General features: G+C 33.3%; 1 protein-coding gene across 1 annotated transcript in view; it reads left to right on the forward strand.

Moving 5' to 3' along the window:
* Positions 1-19,269, forward strand: part of POLN (DNA polymerase nu) — a 303,906-nt gene that overhangs the window by 19,055 nt on the left and 265,582 nt on the right. Inside the window, exons 3-6 of the mRNA XM_074273159.1 lie at positions 445-954; positions 1,977-2,173; positions 5,714-5,826; positions 17,521-17,678. Of these exons, the coding sequence (XP_074129260.1) occupies positions 445-954; positions 1,977-2,173; positions 5,714-5,826; positions 17,521-17,678 (978 nt within the window). The remainder of the gene's footprint in view (positions 1-444; positions 955-1,976; positions 2,174-5,713; positions 5,827-17,520; positions 17,679-19,269) is intronic.

The following is a 19,269-nucleotide window of genomic DNA, read 5'->3' on the forward strand; positions in this document are numbered from 1 at the left end:
GAATTCTACTTAGGAGTATAGACTAGCACACTGTCCCTCAGACTATAATAAAAATAAAAACTCACACTCTGTCTCCGCCCCTCAGCCCATTTACCATAATGCGGCCTGCCGCATAAATGTTTTCAGCAGGCCACATCTGTCCTGCGGGCTGTACTTTGAGAACCCCTGGCACTAGCATGTTTATAAAATATTTTGTTATTATGCCAATTTTAACATAAAGTAAGTACATGTGACATAAAAAGATGCCATAATAAAACTTATATTTTTATATTCTTTAAGGTTTACAGAGAGATTTCATTAACAATTCTGATGAAATATGTCATATAAGTACAATTATCCCCATATTACTGTTAGACAAACTCTATAGGAAATAAATTTGAGTATATTTGTGACTTAAACACATGGATTATTTTCTAATGAAACATTATGATTTTTTTTCAATAGAGTCCTCCTTATGTAACTGTAACAGATCAGTCACCAGAATTTTCCAACATCATCTCTCTTCAGTCAACTGGAATTAAGCAGTGTAACCAAATGCCTAATATCAAAGACCACAATTCATTAGGATCCATGCCCCTTACCAGATGTGCAATTCCTCTTTTAAATTTGAAGCCCTCATATTTGCAGAAAAAAGAAATTAAGAAGGAATACTTTTTAAAGGAAGACAACAATATTGAAAAGAAGGATGCTAGGAACCTTAAAAGAAAGTTTACTACAGCCAGTCATTTGTCAAAGCAAACAAAGAATCATTTTACAACAGAAGAGTTTGGAAATGGAATTGAAACCAAGCATCAGAATGCAGGAGAGACAAAAGCTCTTGAAAATCCAGTCTATGATGTCAGATCCATGGGAGCTGTAGAAAAAAGCCAGTTGGTGGAAATGCTAAAACAAGCAGCTGCTCTAGTAGTCATAATGATCTATCAGGATGGATCATCCCAGCTAAAACATGATAAGGTCAGTAAATAGTGATACTTTCTGCCAGTTGAAAAGCAAGACACACTTTTAAAAAATAGAAAAAAACATATTAATAGAATTTTAAGCTTAAAAAATTTTTATTGTGGTGTATGCATGGTCTGCAACATGAGTAACTCTTTATACACTAATGGTTAGAAAGAATGACAAAGGAGGAAAGGCACTGAATATGTGATTTGTAAAATGTCATTTAAAATATTTTATGAAGTTCATACTTTGCAATTTAAATTTCAGAAGATTTCATATATTTTAATGTCAGTTTTATGGAAAAGAGCTATTTGTTGACATTATTGAAAGACATGGCTATTTACAAAAAGATGTATTTTTAAAAGTAGGAAATTGGCACTTGAATTTAGATTATACTTTGCCTCTAAAACATACCTTCCCTTTTCAAAGCAATTTTTAAAAATTTGACTATGCATTAAAATCTGTTCCATATAAGTATATTTTATAGTTGCTGATTTTAGAAAGCGTTAAAGATTTTGACCAAGATCATTTCAGTGAACAGACCTTACTTAGTCTGATTTTATGGGGCTTGTGACCTTTTAAAATAGAGGAACTTAACATTTAGCATATCACATATCCTTCAAGTAACAAATTAGGAATAATAATATGATGATGAAAATGATGACAAGTCACATTTCAGGAGTGTCTTAAGTGTTATAAAATACTTTCTTCAGCTGTGTATTTGGAATGAGACCTTGGGTAGGCTACATCCTCTCTCTATGCTTGCTTTTCTTCATTCTATACTTCTCTAAGGTGTCCCACCATAAGTCCCATGATGTTTTGTAGATAAAACATGAGGAAATGAAGAAACTGAAGAACAAAAAATTAGTGATTTACTCACAGTCACACAGGAACAAATATTGGAAGACCATTAACCCAAATGACTTTAAGGCTAGAGTGTTTTCCACTTATTATGACGAAAACAAAAGATTTTTCTTGCTTGAAATACATTGTTTGTTTTTAACCTGCTAAGTTGTTGGTTTGATTGCATTTACCAGGATCTAAATTCATTGGTAAAAGGAATCATTATTTTAATCAAGAACCCACTGGACAACAGCAGTCATTCCTTTAATGCATCAAACACAGATCCACCTATGATGGATGAATTTACCAAAGAGGATAGGTATATATACATAAAAATAGATCATGATACTCTTTGGAAACAAGATCAAGAGATGAGTAATCAATTTGCCAGGTAAGAACATGAAAAAATAATCAAATCTTTATCAGTTTCATATACTTTCTCTGTTCTAGTTCTGGTATTATTTAAACTATCAACTTATAATAGATTTATTTTGCGTGGTTTGCAATGTAATTGGAAAATAATTAACAAAATAAAAAAATACAATAAACCACAAATAACAGTATATATAGATATATAGATATATATATATATACATATATATATATATATATATATATGTTATACATCAATATATGGGCCTCAGAGACTTCTCTGGAGGCTTCACTATGCCCTAGTTCTTAGTTTAACATCAATGATCTAAATTGCATACTGATTCACACTGGGTAGAATGAAAGGGAACCTCAGGTGATTAGGTTTTTAATGTATCTTAAAGTTGTTGATAAGTTCTGGGCAATAATTAGTTTAGGAAAAATAACTTTTTAGGGGTAATCTGGGCAATAATTAGTTTAGGAAAAATAATTTTTTAGGGGTAATCAGTTCATGGAAACAGTATTATTAATGAGTATTTGATTTAGTGGGGGTTTTTTGTTGTTGGTTTTTTTTTTTTTTTACAATTCTCTTAAAATATTTTAACGTTTTTATTGACTTTTTATGTTTTTTATATCATCACAATTTTCTCCCATTTTTTTCATTTCTCCCAGAGAGTCATTCCATATAACAAATAGTATGTTTTAAAAGCAAAAACCAAGAAAATGGAGAAAAAAATCAGCACAACTGATTGTTTTGAAAAGGTCTAAAAAATATGTCATGTGCAACACTTTAGAACTCCTATGATGGAATGTGTTGGTAGTATCTTCATGTTTCTTCATTTTAATCATGCTTGATCTTTCTAATTATGCTACATTGAGTTTTGATTTGGCATGTGTGTGGTTCATTGACATTGTTGTAGTTATTATGTATAAGTCAGGTGGTTCTGGTCTTAGACATTTATTAGCTGTGTGACTCTGGGTAAGTCACTAATCATGATTACCTCAGTTTCCTCACCTCTAAAATGAGCTGGACAAGGAAATGGCAAATCACTTCAGTATCTTTGCCAATAAGACCTCAAATAGGGTCATAAAGAATTGACACTACTGAAAATGACTCAGAACAACCACCACAAAGTTAATGTATGTACTGTTTTCTTGGCTTTTTATTTTATTTTGCATCAGTTCATATGGATCTTCCCCATGCTTCTTTTTGAAAGTCCCTTTTTTTCCAATTACTTTTTAAATAAATTATTTATTCTGTTGTCCATAATTTTTGAAGGTTTTTTTTTTTACTTTAAAAAATCTGGAGAGAAAATTATCTTAGTGCTGTTGATGGTATAATTTGAATATTATTTTCTCAGTTGCTAAGGAATGGAAGACAAGTTAGACCTGGAATCAGAAAGACCTGAATTCAAATTTGTCTTCAGACACTTATTAGTATATATCCTTGGGGAAGTCACTTAGCCTCTTTTTGGCTAAATCTGCTGGAGAAAGAAATGACAGATCACTCCAGTATCTTTGCCAAGAAAACCATATTGACAGTATGGTCTACAGGATCAAGAAGAGTCAGACACAACTGAATAATTGAATAACAAAGAATGTAGTCATGGAGAATTGTAAGAATAATAGACATGAATAATAGAAGAATAAATTATTTTCTTGTAATTTGGGGCTATTACTTACACAGATTTGCTACAATGGCTTCTTCATGAGGAGGAGGCTATGAAGCTGCTTCCAGAAGAATTGGGATATAATGTGAGAATAGTTCATATGTAGCCTTTCTGTGTCTGGTTCTGGTTCTACCAAATAGTTAAGAGGAAGTTTTTTTTTCCTTTGGCTATGTAGGTAAAAATGAGAATTTCTTTAAAAGGGTCTGAGTTAACTTTGGCCATTACTATTTTTCTTTCATTCAGTTCTGGAGGATCTCAGTAATGCCTTCACTGTTTACCTGGTGAACTGAGTATATTCTTTATCTTTCAGTGACAAGGAGTGTGAGTGTTTTGGGATTCCAGAAATCTGAGTCAGATTTTGGAGCTAACAATAATAATAGCTTAAGGAAGACATAGTAATCTAGGAATAATCTTTAGAACTTCAGCGTATTGGAAAAATTCATCTGATGATTGTGCCACTTGTAGACATGAATTTGGTAGGACTAGTGTTATGTGAGAATAAAGTTCAAAGGTTACTCCCCTAGAAACTGAGAGGAAAATATATCCCATAAATGTTTGTATATTAAATTATATCTTCCTGTGTAAAAGCTACATCATGTTAAGTGTGGTTAATTGGAACTGAAGGTGCCAATCACATTGACCTCTAATACACAGGGGAACACACAAAATAGAACTTAAACCAATGGCAGAGAAAAAAGATATCTCGACCTCCTTTAGGGTCTAGGGACCTTTATGGGGAGATTATAATAGATCTGACTTTGAGAGAGTGGGGCCAGAGTCAACTTTGTTATATCTTTTTTGTAAGTTAAAAATCTGATTCTGGGGATAAATATTTTAAAACAGCTTCTAGCAATGACTCATTTAGCCATTGATTAGCAGAATTTCATTAAAGAAATGCTTTTTAGGCCGATTCTATCACAGCTGGGTCACATTTTTTCTTCATAAATTTCAGTTGTTTACTGTTGTCTCTAAGATTTAAAAAAGCCCCTCTCTTTGTTTTTTACCACCTGATTTTATTTTTTCTTTATAGTCTCATTATATATTATTTTTCTTCTTATACTTGAGGTTCTGCCAAACTGATCTTTTCCTCTATTCTGCACACATGGAATTCTGTATTTTGTCTCTGGAATGCACTCAATCACTCAATAAATATTTAAGTGTCTTTTTCTTTTTTTCTTTTTTTTTTCTTTTTTTATCTTTGTATCCTCCCAAATAGTATAGTGCCTGGCACATAATAAAATGCTTAATAAATGCTTATTTATTAATTTACTGGGCCTTAATTCCTTCATTCTTAAGAGATAGGAGTAAGACTAGATAATCCTTAAGGTCTCTTGCAGAATTAAAATAATAATAATAATAGTAACTTAGTACCAGCTACTGTTACAATTATGTTATTTGATTTTAACAACAATTCCTTAAAGTCAGTGCTATTGTTATCTCCATTTTACAGATGAAGAAAATGAGGTAAACAGAGGCTAAATAAAATGATAATTCTAATTAAGCTTGAATTAATAGTTCCTGGATTTATTTTTTCCTATAGCAGTGATTCTCTAGGAACATCCAGGAGGCCCATATTACAAATTACAGCCACTATACAGCACTGGGCCTGAAGTCAGAAAGACTTGAGCTCATATCTAGCTCAGACACTTACTAGTTGTGTCACCCTGGGCAAATCACTTAATCCTGTTTGTCTCAATTTCCTCATCTGTAAAATGAGCTAGAGAAGGGAATGGTAGCCCTCTCCAGTATTTTTTCCAAGAAAACCTCCAGAGAGAGTCATGAAGACTTGAACCCAACTGAACAGCAATAAACAACAAGGTTTTGTGATACAATTTAAACATTTTTAAAAACAAATAAGCATTTAAATTAATGACACTATTTTTGTCTTACAGAACAGTGCTGTTTGAAATACTAAAATGTAAATATCCTGTTGTTTGCTTTAATGCTAAAGAGTTTGTGAAAACAGTGCTCCAACTAAATGGCAATTATGGTTATTGGAAACATGGTAAGTGCTTAATACTTAGATTAACTCTCCTCAGAATGGTCAGGGAATGGAGTGTTCTGGTAAATGCAGAAGTCCATTTAGTTTAGAATGGCTGTATATATTTGTTTTATTTTATTTTTATTTCTTCTTTAGCATGTGTTGACTTACATTCTGTCCCCCCCTTAGTTCTTTTTCTGGTTGCAGATGGCATTTTCTGCCCAAAGTCTATTAGGATTGCTTTGGATGTATACATTTGTTTTTAAAAGACCCTAGGTGAGACTAGACTTGGAGTCATAAGGCCTGGATTCAAATCTTGTCAGACATTTCATTTGTTTTACTAGACCTCAGTTTTTTGATTGGACTCAATAAGGTCTGTAGTCCCTTTCAGCTCCATCTATGATCCTGTGATTTTAAACAACATATTGTTGGATTCTGGCTTTTAATCCAGTCTATTATCCACTTCCATTTTATGGGAGAGTTCATCCTGTTCACATTCATAGTTAAAATTAAATTCTAACTCTGTATTTCTCATCATCTTGTTTTCTCTAAGTTATGTTTTTCTCTTTCCCTCTTTCTCTCCTCAACAATGTTTTGCTTCTGACCATCACCTTCTTCAATCTACTCTCTCCTTTTACAGCCCCTTCCCCTTTCTTATCTTTCTGCTTCTGTTTTCCCTTCTATTACCTCCCCCTTTCCTTTCCTCTATCTTTTCCTACTTCCATATATAAGACAAGTTTCTATATTAAACTAAATATGTCTGATATTCTCTCTTTGAGCCAAATATGATAAGATTAAAGTTCACACAATACTCACCATCCTCCTTTCTTTCTCTCAACTGTAATAGGTCTTTTTTTGCCTCTTCATGTGATGTAATTTACCCTATTTTATCCCCCCCCCTTTCTTCTTCTTCCAGTACAATTGTTTTTCCATCACTAATTTCTTTTTTATATCATCTCAGTAAAGTCAAATTATACCCACACCCTCTAATTATATCCATAACAAAGACATGGTTCTCAAGAGTTAACATGTCCTCTTCCCATATAGGAATGTACAGATTTAAACCTTTAAAACCAGTTTTTTCCTTTTTTTACTTTTTTAGGCTTCTCTTAAGTTTTGTATTTGAAGGTCAAATTTTCTGCTCAACTCTTATTTTTTCATAAAAAACAAATGAAAATCTCTTATTTCATTGAATATCCATTCCCCCCCTCCCTGAAAAATAATGCTTAATTTTGCTAGATAGTTGATTCTCAGTTATAGTCCAAGTTCCTTTGCCCTCCAGAATACCATATTCCAGGCCTTGCAAACCTTTAAAGTAAAAGCTGCTAGGTCCTAGGTAATCCTGATTATAGGCCTCTGAAGCTCGATATTTGAATTGTTTCTTTCTAGTTGCTTGCAGTATTTTTTCTTTGATCTGATAATTCTGGAATTTAGCTACAATATTCCTTGGAGTTTTCATTTTGGGGTCTCTTTCAGGGGGTGTTCAGTGAATTCTTTCAATGGTTATTCTACCCTTTGGTTTTAGAATATCAGGGAAGTCTTCCTTGATGATTTCTTGAAAGATATGTCTAGACTCTTTTTTTTCATTGTGGTTTTCAGGTAGTCCAATAATTTTTAGATTATCTCTCCTGGATCTGTAATGTTCTGGCTAGCTTTATGGAGGACCTTGGGACCAGCCTTGGTCTTTAGTGGGGAGGCAGGAGAGCCACCAGGTAGATGGTGAAAAATAGAATGTCTATCTTCCACTTTTTCTTAGCCCTTATATACCTTATTGTAATTACATCATTACAGCATACTGATTATGTGTGAACTAGAGAACCATTATATCACCATAAGTATTAAGTAAAGATGTGAACTAGATAACCATTGTCTCATCAATTCCACTGAGTTAATACCTTGTTTCAAGTATACTTCTCCAGAGTTCTGGCCTTCTACATGGATCTATTTTCCAGCACAGGTTTTTCTGATGATGTATTTTATATTTTCTCCTATTTTTCATTTTTTTAGTTTTGTTTAACTGATTCTTGATGTCTCATTGAGAAATTTGCTTCCATTTGTTTAATTCTAATTTTTAGTGAATTATTTTCTTTAGCTAGATTTTTTTAAATCTCCTTTTGCATTTCACCAACTGAACTTTTAAATGAGTTATGAACAAATTCTGTTTTTAAACAAATTGGTTGTCTTTTCCATTTCACCAAAACTATTCTTTAAGGAGTGATTTTCTTTAGACATTTTCTGTGTTTCCTTTTCCTTTCATTTACTTTCCCCATTTTTCTTCTAATTCTCTTTAAAGATCCTTTTTGAATTCTTCCAAGACAGCCTTATGAAATGGAGATCAACTTATATCACTCTTTGAGGTTTCATCTGGAGGTGTTTTGCCTTTAGTGTCCTCAGGGTTTGAGGTCTGTTCTTCCCTGTTTCCATTACTTCTATAGACAAAGTTCTTTTTGCTTTTTTTGCTCATTTTTTAAAGGTTGAGGGTCTGCTCTTATGGCACAGGGGAAACTGTCCCACTCTTCCTCTACAGGTGACAACAACTTCACACTGCCCTAGGGCTGGTGCTGTAGGTTTCCTTCCTGTGGTTGGTGGGCAGGGCCAAGTTTGGCTTGTTATGCTGTGGTAGGGGCTCACTATTTGTCTTCTGTAGTTGCATTGGAGATCTTACAGCTAATCTGCTGATGCACTGGCTTCTGAACCAGAACAGAGGAGTAAATATTGATGTATTTTGGCTTTGAACCTCCCACTAGATTCCTCCAGCATGTGGAAGCCTCCTCGCCTTGGGTTTCCCTGAATTGTACTGCACTATGCCTATGCTGGCCTGTGACTCTCCCCTTTATCAACCTTCCCCCCCCAAAAAAAATTGAGACAGACCTTTCCTGAAGTTCTTCTAAAATATCTTCTGCTGGAAAATTTTTATAAATTTTGTCACTCTAAAACTTGTTCAGAAGCTTGATCTGGTGTCAATCTGAGGGAAACCAGGAAGAGCTCAGAGAAAGACCTGTCTATTGTCCAGCATCTTGGTACTGCCCCAATCCTATGATTTTACATATATAAAGAAGATAATTTACTTTGGGATATCAGTTAATAACTCATGTCTGAACTCCTTAGAAATCATGTAGTCTCAGGTATACAAAGCACCTTACCTATAGTAATGCATCTAGGGAGTGGCAGAGCCAGTCTCATTATTTGGATCATTATCATTGTCTTATCACCTAAATATTGTTGTACTCTAAGGTTCTGACCTGTGCTCTCTGATCTTCTCTGTCTACTCTTTACTAGAATTAATAGTATAATGGATTCAGTTATCTTTATATGAGTAACTCCCCAAACTGTGTAATCAACCTTCATCTCTTCTGAGCTCCAGATATGCATGTCTAACTCCTTGCTGGTTACCTTTTCTTAAACGTCCCATAGGCACCTCAAAGTAGAACTCATCAACTTAACTCTTTTTTTTATTATTAAAGCTTTTGATTTACAAAGCATATGCCTGGGGAATTTTTCCAACATTGACCCTTGCATAACCTTTTGTTCCAAATGTTCCCCTCTTTCCCCCCAACCTCTCCTCTAGTTGGCAGGTAGCCCAATGCATTTTAAATATGTTGAAATACATGTTAGATCCAATATGTATACATATTTATATAGTTATCCTGTTGCACAAGAAAAATCAGATTTTTCTTGAAGGAAGAAAAAGAAAAACTGAGAAAGAAGACAAAATACAAACATATAACAATAGAAAGAGTGAGAATGCTATGTTGTGTGGTCCATACTCTGTTCCCATGGCTCTTTTTCTGGGTGTAGATGGCTCTCTTCATCACTGCACAAATGGAACTGGTATCAACTTAACTCTTAAACTGTCTTCCTAATCTCCTTATTTCTGTCAAAGACTCAACTGTTTAGTCATCCAGATCTACAACTTTGATTTTTCTTTTCCATCATGCCCTATATCTAATCAGTCTCTAAATCTTGTTGGTTCTACCAGCTTAATAACTTTTGCTTATTTTTTTTTCTCCATTCAAATGGCCATTACCCTTGTTTAGGCCCTTAATAATTTTTTGTCTCTAATCTCTTCTTTTTTCAATTTGTTCTTCATATAGCTGCCAAAGTGATATTTTAAAAACACTTAAATCTGATCATGTTACTCCTCTGCCTAAGCTTCAATGATTCCTTGATATTTGGGGGATACAATATATACTTCTCTGGTAGACATTTAACATTTTTTGAAATGTTTCCACCCTATCTTTATAGTCTGATTGCTTGTTATTTTCCCCCTCATGTATTCTGTGTTCTAGTCAAACTTGCCTACTTGTCATTTCTTACATAAATCATCTCATCCCCTTTTTCTATGCTTTTTAGCAGGCTTTTTTGGGGTGGTGTTGGTAGTGGTGGTGGAGGAATTGATTCTGAATTTAAACATAGTGTTTCCATATATAGCAGAGCACAAAATAAGAATCCCTTATGAAACTGGATTTCTATTTCAAATCTTCTAAAAATAATTTATTGAACATTTATTATTCCAGGCAGTGTGCTAAGCACTGGAAATACAAATCCAACTACTAAAGAAAGCTCCTATTCTAATGGTGGAAGAGAACATATGAAAAGGAACTAGACAGAGGGAAGGGCTCTGTGGAGAAAAGGGATAAAAGTCTAGAGTCAGGAGCCTAACTCCGTGGGTTGAAGCAAGCACTAATAGCATGGACAATTCCTTAAAAAATTTCAGCTTCAAAATCAGAAAGTATGTTTTGATTGTGATTGCTTTATTGAAATTATCTTCCCTTTTAACTCTCACTCCAATCCCCATTTCTTTCTACACCAAACTGTATGTGTCTAACCTTCCTTTGTCAGTTTCAGATAAGAGTGAGGTTCACTTGATGCTTACTCTTCCATTTTTTCCTCTATTTGTATGTTATTCTTATGTTCCCCAATTATGAGAAATAGCAAATGCTAATGACTTCTTTCACTTTTCTACACTAGTGTATTCCTATTACCCTATTTTATCTTACCCTCTTCTGACCTTCAAAACAGAATTAATCCTTACTTTCTATTGATTTTATTAATTCCCTCAATATTCTTTTAAAAGCATTTAAGTTCTAAAAGGACAATTATTTTATTCTTCCCCCTCCTATTAGAATACCAACACTACATTATCATTCATTTCCATCTAATTGCTTAAATTAATTTACCTTTTTGGTTATCTTTTTTTTTTCATAGTTCCTACTCAAATCTGGTCTTTTTACCTAGAAAGCTTTAAAATCCTCTATCCTGTTAAAGGTTTATTTTTTCTTTTACAGAATTGTACATAGTTTTTTAGAATAAGTGATTCGTAGTTACAAGCCTGTATTTTTTTTCAATATTTTGTTCCAAAATTTCCTTTCTTTTTTTTTAAATTTTTTTTATTTTATATATATATATATTTTTATAATATTATCCCTTGTATTCATTTTTCCAAATTACCCCCCCTCCCTCTACTCCCTCCCCCCGATGACAGGCAATCCCATACATTTTACATGTGTTACAATATAGTCTAGGTACAATACATGTATGTGAATATCATTTTCTTGTTGCACAATAAACATTAGAATCCGAAGGTACATGCAACCTGGGCAGACAGATATTAGTGCTAACAATTTACATTCACTTCCCAGTGTTTCTTCTCTGGGTGCAGCTACCTCTGTCCATCATTGATCAACTGGAAGTGAGTTGGCTCTTCTTTATGTTGAAGATTTCCACTTCCATCAGAATACATCCTCATACAGTATTGTTGTTGAAGTGTACAGTGATCTTCTGGTTCTGCTCATTTCACTCAGCATCAGTTGATTTAAGTCTCTCCAGGCCTCTCTGTATTCCTCCTGCTGGTCATTTCTTACCGAGCAATAATATTCCATAACCTTCATATACCACAATTTACCCAATCATTCTCCAACTGCTGGACATCCATTCATCTTCCAGTTTCTAGCTACAACAAAAAGAGCTGCCACAAACATTTTGGCACATATATGTCTCTTTCCGCTCTTTAGTATTTCTTTGGGATATAATCCCAGTAGTAGCGCTGCTGGGTCAAAGGGTATGCACAGTTTGATAACTTTTTGGGCATAATTCCAGATTGCTCTCCAGAATGGCTGGATTCTTTCGCAACTCCACCAGCAATGTATTAGTGTCCCAATTTCCCCACATCCCCTCCAACATTTATCATTATTTGTTCCTGTCATCTTAGCCAATCTGACAGGTGTGTAGTGGTATCTCAGAGTGGTCTTAATTTGCATTTCTCTGATCAGTAGTGATTTGGAACACTCTTTCATGTGAGTGGATATAGTTTCAATTTCTTCCTCTGAGAATTGTCTGTTCATATCTTTTGACCATTTATCAATTGGAGAATGGTTCGGTTTCTTATAAATTATGGTCAGTTCTCTATATATTTTGGAAATGAGACCTTTGTCAGAACCTTTGTTTTTAAAAATATTTTCCCAATTTGTTACTTCCCTTCTAATCTTGTTTGCATTAGTATTATTTGTACAGAAACTTTTTAGTTTGATGTAATCAAAATCTTCTATTTTGTGATCAATAATGATCTCTAGTTCTCCTCTGGTCATAAATTCCTTCCTCCTCCACAAGTCTGAGAGGTAGATTATCCTCTGTTCCTCTAATCTATTTATTATCTCCCTCTTTATGCCTAAATCATGGACCCATTTTGATCTTATCTTGGTATATGGTGTTAAGTGTGGATCCATATCTAATTTCTGCCATACTAATTTCCAGTTTTCCCAACAGTTTTTTCCGAATAATGAATTTTTATCCCTAATGTTGGAATCTTTGGGTTTGTCAAAGATTAGATTGCTATAGATGTACCCTTTTTTGTCCTTTGTATCTAATCTGTTCCACTGATCTACCGGTCTATTTCGTAGCCAATACCAAATGGTTTTGGTGACTGCTGCTATATAATATAGCTTTAGATCAGGTACACTTAGACCACCTTCCTCTGAGTTTTTTTTCATTAGTTCCCTTGCAATTCTCGACCTTTTATTCTTCCATATGAATTTTGTTGTTATTTTTTCTAGGTCATTGAAATAGTTTCTTGAGAGTCTGATTGGTATAGCACTAAATAAATAGATTAGTTTGGGGAGTATTGTCATTTTTATTATATTCGCTCGGCTTATCCAAGAGCACTGAATGTTTTTCCAATTATTTAAATCTGATTTTATTTTTGTGGCAAGTGTTTTGTAATTTTTCTCATATAATTCCTGACTTTTCTTTGGTAGATGGATTCCCAAATATTTTATACTCTCAACATTTGTTTGGAATGGAATTTCTCTTTGTATCTCTTGCTGTTGCATTTTGTTAGTGATATATAAAAATGCCGAGGATTTATGTGGATTTATTTTGTATCCTGCCACTTTGCTGAAATTTTGAATTATTTCTAGTAGTTTTTTAGCAGAGTCTTTGGGGTTCTCTAAGTATACCATCATGTCATCTGCAAAAAGTGATAGTTTGATTTCCTCATTTCCTACTCTAATTCCTTGAATCTCTTTCTTGGCTCTTATTGCTGAGGCTAGCGTTTCTAGTACTATATTGAATAGTAATGGTGATAGTGGGCAACCTTGTTTCACTCCTGATCTTACTGGGAAAGGTTGCAGTTTATTTCTATTGCATATTATGCTTACTGAAGGTCTTAAATATATGCTCCTGATTATTCTAAGGAATAGTCCATTTATTCCTATACTCTCAAGAGTTTTTAGTAGGAATGGATGTTGGATTTTGTCAAATGCTTTTTCTGCATCTATTGAGATGATCATATGGTTCTTATTAATTTGATTATTAATATGGTCAATTATATTAATAGTTTTCCTAATATTAAACCAGCCCTGCATTCCTGGAATAAATCCTACTTGATCATAGTGTATTATCTTGGAGATGATTTTCTGAAGTCTTTTTGCTAATATCTTATTTAAGATTTTAGCATCAATATTCATTAAGGAGATTGGTCTATAATTTTCTTTCTCAGTTTTCGATCTACCTGGTTTAGGTATCAGTACCATGTCTGTGTCATAAAAGGAGTTTGGTAGGACTCCTTCATCCCCTATTTTTTCAAATAATTTATATAACATTGGGGCTAAAAATTTCCTTTCTTTTGAAGCTTATGCTACCAAGTCTTGTGTGATGTTGATTATAGTTCTTTGGTATTCGAACCATTTCCTGATGCTTGTAATATTTTTTCTTTGCAAAACAAGCTCTGGATTTTGGTTTCAACATTCCTTGGACTTTTTCTTTCATGAAGTAATTGGTGAATTCTTTCTTTTTTTACTTCTACTCTCATTATGGTAGATCTAGTCAGTTTTCCTTTATGATTTATTGAAATACAGTATCCAGACTTTTTTCAAAATGAATTTTAGATCATTCAGTGATTCTTATTTTTTTTCTCATTGTCCTATTTTCTAGGTCAGTTGTTTTTGATATCAACTAACTTTTTTCTTGTTTGTTAAAGTAGTTTTTTTGATCTTGTTCTAATTTGGGGGGGGTATCTTAAGGAGTCATTGATTTCTATTTGATCTATTCTAGTTTTCAAACAGTCCATTTCTTAGATAAATTTACCACTTTTTCTTCTAACCTATTGTTTTCCTCATTCTTTTCTATAGAACTTTTATTCCATTTTTAATATTTTCATTCCTTCTAGATATTCATGAAATATCTAGATATTTCCTTTTAAGTACTCCTTAGGAAAAATCTGTTTTTTTCCTTTGATTTCTGCTTACAGTTGTTATGAAGATCTAGATGGTCATATATGTACATATATATGTATATATATATATACATATATATATATATATATTTAATATGGAACAGTTTCTTCTTTGGCTTATACATCTCTACAATTTTTGCTTTTCACTTAGGGTTTTGTGCCAGTACCAGGCTTTGCTGTGCTTTTGGGTGAGTTGGTTGTCATTGCTAGCCTTGCCCTGGATCTCAAGGTTAGTGTCCCCCGACTTATGGATCTTTGAGATTCAGAACTTTGAATCTTTACAACCCTCTCTGGCATTTCAGGGCTGAATGCTAAGCATGGCCCTTGAGTTGCTTGGGCTGTCCTACTCTGAGGATCATCATATCATACTGGTTACTATTATTCCCTGGGACTTCCAAAGTTCCTTCTCGGGCACTTTGTGATCATCAGCTCAGGGCTTTTTCAGAAGAGCCCTCCACTTCTGTTTCCTCCAGACATAAGAGTTTTGCAGATTACAACATCTCTGACCTATCTTTAGTTGCTTTGAGAGTCTACTCTGTTCTGTCCCTGTTTTTTCTGGAGACTTCCTCTTTCATATTTCTCCTGTGGTTCTTGCTAGATTTTTGTGCATTAAAGAAGGCACTTTCATTGGATTTCTTGATTCTTACTTGATATGATACAAACTTCAGGGTTTTCCTAAACTAAGTGAATGGGAGCTATGTCTTCTGTACCATCAATTCTTTTATTGGAATTCCAGCCTTTCTTACATACCTGGAAGGAATTTTCTTCTCACTACGGTTTCTTAGAATTTCTAGATTCCTTCAGAGATGACTGAGCTCAGTTGCCACATTCTACCAAAATCCTTTTGTGATCTCTCTAAATTGCTAACCATCTTTACCTTGATGTATAAATCATACTATATATTTGTATACATACACACACATATGCATGTGTGTGTGTAAATAATATACACAGAGAGTTTGTATTTATTTTTCTATGAGTGTACCCCTGGGAAAATGTGAGCTCCTTGAAGACAGGACCTATTTAATTATTCTGTCTTAATCTCTCATGATTAGTATAATGTCTGACATATAGCTCATAGTTAATAAAAATTTGGTGAATTGAATTGAAGTGCTGTATTCATAGTCATGCAGGCATAGCCTACTTCAAACTCAATGACTTCAAGTCAAGTACTGTTTCCTTCTTCTACCTTCTGCCACATTCTGCTGCTTTTCCATGGAAGGTTATTCAGTACGAAATAGTTCTTTCGTTTAGTAGTTATGTAAAACTCTATATATCGCAAAGCCATTATAATCTTGTTTTGGGGCAATCTTTGTAACTTCTGTAATTCTTACCTATTTCTCATTCCTGAAGCATTTACTGTAAACAGCCTTAAATCTTTGTGATTACCATTGGAACTGACACCAACATGAGACCTGAAGTTTTCTGAGCTCTAAAAATACAACATATAATTCCAAACTTTCTTGGTAAATATTATATTGGTGAATAAAGTTATTCAGAAATTCTGCCCTAAAAAGGAGGAATTAAAACTAGAGGAAACTTAGGGAACTCTCTTCTGGATCCATCTTTAAGACATTATTATCTTTAAGGTACTATACACACCTTCATAGGATACTAGTAAACTTTTGGACTGATGTGGCTTAACAATGTCATTCAAAAATAATATCAATGTGATGTAAAGCTTAAGGTTCAGGTAACACAGAGGCTAAATTTGTCCCCTGAGACATGTCAGCAACTTATTGCTTTTGAATTTCCAGTGTGCTAAATCTTGTTTACCAGATTGTGTAGCTGCAGTTATTTAACATGGAAACAAGTGATTGTTTAAGCAGTATGCCTTTTAGGACTATCCGAAGGCCCTCATCTAAAATGCCTTCTACAACCTGTCATTTAAGCCTATTCTTCTTCCATTACAACATACTGCCCTCTTCAGTAAGCTTTTATGAGCAACTTCTATGTGTAAGGCAACTGTAGAACTACATTATTTTATCTTGCTTTTCTCACAACTCTATGGGACAGGATCTATGACTAATATTATCCAAATTTGGAAATGAGGGAACTCAGATTTAGGAAGGTCAAGCTACTCTCCCACATATTCATACAGAATAAGTATGAAAGCCATGACTTGAATCCCGATTTTATAACTTTAAGGCAAGCTCTTTTTCCTCTGAAAGATAGTGCTTCAACAAAATGTTCACATCTCACTTGATCTTCACATAGCATCTCCTTGAATTAGGTAATTCAAATATTATTATTAATCTCATTTTATAGACTGTAATACTGAATCTTGAAGAAGTAAAATGATTTAGTCAAGGGTAGATAGCTGAAATGTTAAAGAACCAGGCTTCAATCCTAGTTTTCTGATTTCAATTTCAATATTCCTTCCTCTTTATTTTATTCCATAATTTTAGCTTAAGGCTTTATTGCTCTTTAACATGAAGGTATCTCTTTAACATTTTAAAATGTTTTATGACTTGTGAATATATTTAAGATCACTCACTAAAAAAGGCCTTTGATAGGAGAAGAGAGGAAGATGACTTCTTGGTAAGCGAAAAAGTAAGGAGATATCTCAAAAAAAGGGAAAAGATTGTTGTGGAGTCAGTTTACACCTATAAAATTAGGTCAATAATATCAGTCACTTTCATGGTGATGGAATATATATATACATATATATATATGTATGTACATCCACATATTTATATAGGTTTCATTACATGTACTATATGCATACACATATAGATATACATGTGTGTAAACGTAGGCTTGTGTATATAAGTATACATATACCTATATATACATGCATACATATATATACACAAAATTATGTTTCTCATAAGAGACTAGAATTTCAGTAATGTTCCATTTCTCCTTTGATGTTAACAAAATTTAATAAACTTTTAGACACTTGAAAGATAATCTGATCATTTCCTTATTCTTTTTGTGCTTCTTTTAAATTATATATGTACTTTTTTCCTTTTCTTTACCTTCAGTTCCTGATTTTGTGATGTTAGATCCCAGAATTGCAGCATGGCTTCTTGATCCTAATGACACTATTTCCTCCTTTGAAGACCTAATAAGAAAATATTTTGAAGAATCAGTCACAATGAAAATGAATAACCCAAATGGAAGTTGTTCACTCAATATGGTGGTGAGTCATTTAAAAATAGTTACAGATTTAAAAACAACTTTGATATAAATGGATGATTATAAAAGAGGAATAATCCATTTTTTAGATTTCTCCTTAGTCCCAAAAGAGGCAGAAGTAATTACTTCCTATAAAAACAGGATCTTCTGAGATGGAAGAGACCTTAGAGGTCCAGCTTAATGTCATTCTCAAAATTCTTCTCTCTAACATGGATAGGCCTATATTAGAAGCTGAATATTAATTAAAAATTAAGATGCAGCATCACTGAGTAATCTTGTATCATTTCACAGCATCATTAGCATACCCTTTTGTAAACATATCATTAGGAGAAACTCTATTTCCTAAAGTATCTTTCTACAGAGTAGGAAACCAAGCATATTAGTTAAGAGAGTTCCAATAGGGTGACTGAAACACCTTCAATGTCTCCATATCACATGATCTCATCTAGTTATTTCAGGGCCAGATAAGCTTTATAAGCAGATTATGATTTAGATAAAAAGGAACTGTTTTATACGAAATGAAAGATTGTGGATGGATTAATTCTTGGGGTATAAGTCTAATTAGATCATTAGTTTCTATTCCAAAATATACTTCTACCAGAGGGATACGTCTTTCAAAGTCAGTTCAGGGATAGATGTAAGGAATCAGGGAGAAGGAAGAATGAATTTTGGAAGAGCAGAAAACAGGTAAAAAAAGATGAAGAACTATTTCCTATTTTTAGGATATGGGAATTATGGTAATAACAATTTCACTGACTGGTTAAAAAACCAAACTGCCATTACTTAGTTCCATCCTGGGAACAGTAGCTGGGAGATACTGGTTTAGATGAGTTCTGATCTTTTTTTTTTTTTTTTTTTTTTTTTTTTTTTTTTTTTTTTGGATGGGATCAGGGGTTGGTATTTTGATTTTTTATCAATTTTTAAAAATATCATTGTCACTTCAATTTCTCCTCCAGTTAAATAAAAGTACCCAATTCCTCCTCATATTATAACAAAGCAGTACATTTGAGCAAAACAATCACATATTGGTTGTCTGGAAAAGTGTATGCTGAAGTTTAGCTAAAGATGACCAAATGAGTAGAAGCAGAAAAGCCCAGTTCTTTCATAACTATTCAAAAATGATAAAAATGAACAAGAAATGATAAAAAATTAAGAGAAATTACAAGTAGGAGCATTTTGCCAATTCACACAAAGAGAAAATCAGGGTCACAGCTAGAGTCAAGCAAGACCTAGTTGCTACCACCACAAATAAAAGGGGAACTTAAAACATTTACAGAAGGCAAAATATAAAGGCATACAGCCAAGAATAATTTATCCTTTAAAGCTGATTATAATTCCACACTGGTAAAAAAAATGGATTGTAAATAAAATAAAAGTAGAAAGTACTCCTGATAAAGAACCTGGAACCTTGAAATACAACATAAGGATTAAGAGAAACAAAGATTAATACATTTGAGTAATTGGAAGGGATTTTATAATAATGAAATATTTATTAAATTATTTATTTATATGTGAAATAGGAGGAGAAGAAACAAGTTACTCTAAAGAATCATAATGCTTTCAAGGGCCATAGAGAGAGTAAGTGAAATAAAGAG

This window comes from Sminthopsis crassicaudata, chromosome 6, assembly GCF_048593235.1.
Source record: "Sminthopsis crassicaudata isolate SCR6 chromosome 6, ASM4859323v1, whole genome shotgun sequence".
In the NCBI taxonomy this organism is placed as follows: domain Eukaryota; kingdom Metazoa; phylum Chordata; class Mammalia; order Dasyuromorphia; family Dasyuridae; genus Sminthopsis; species Sminthopsis crassicaudata.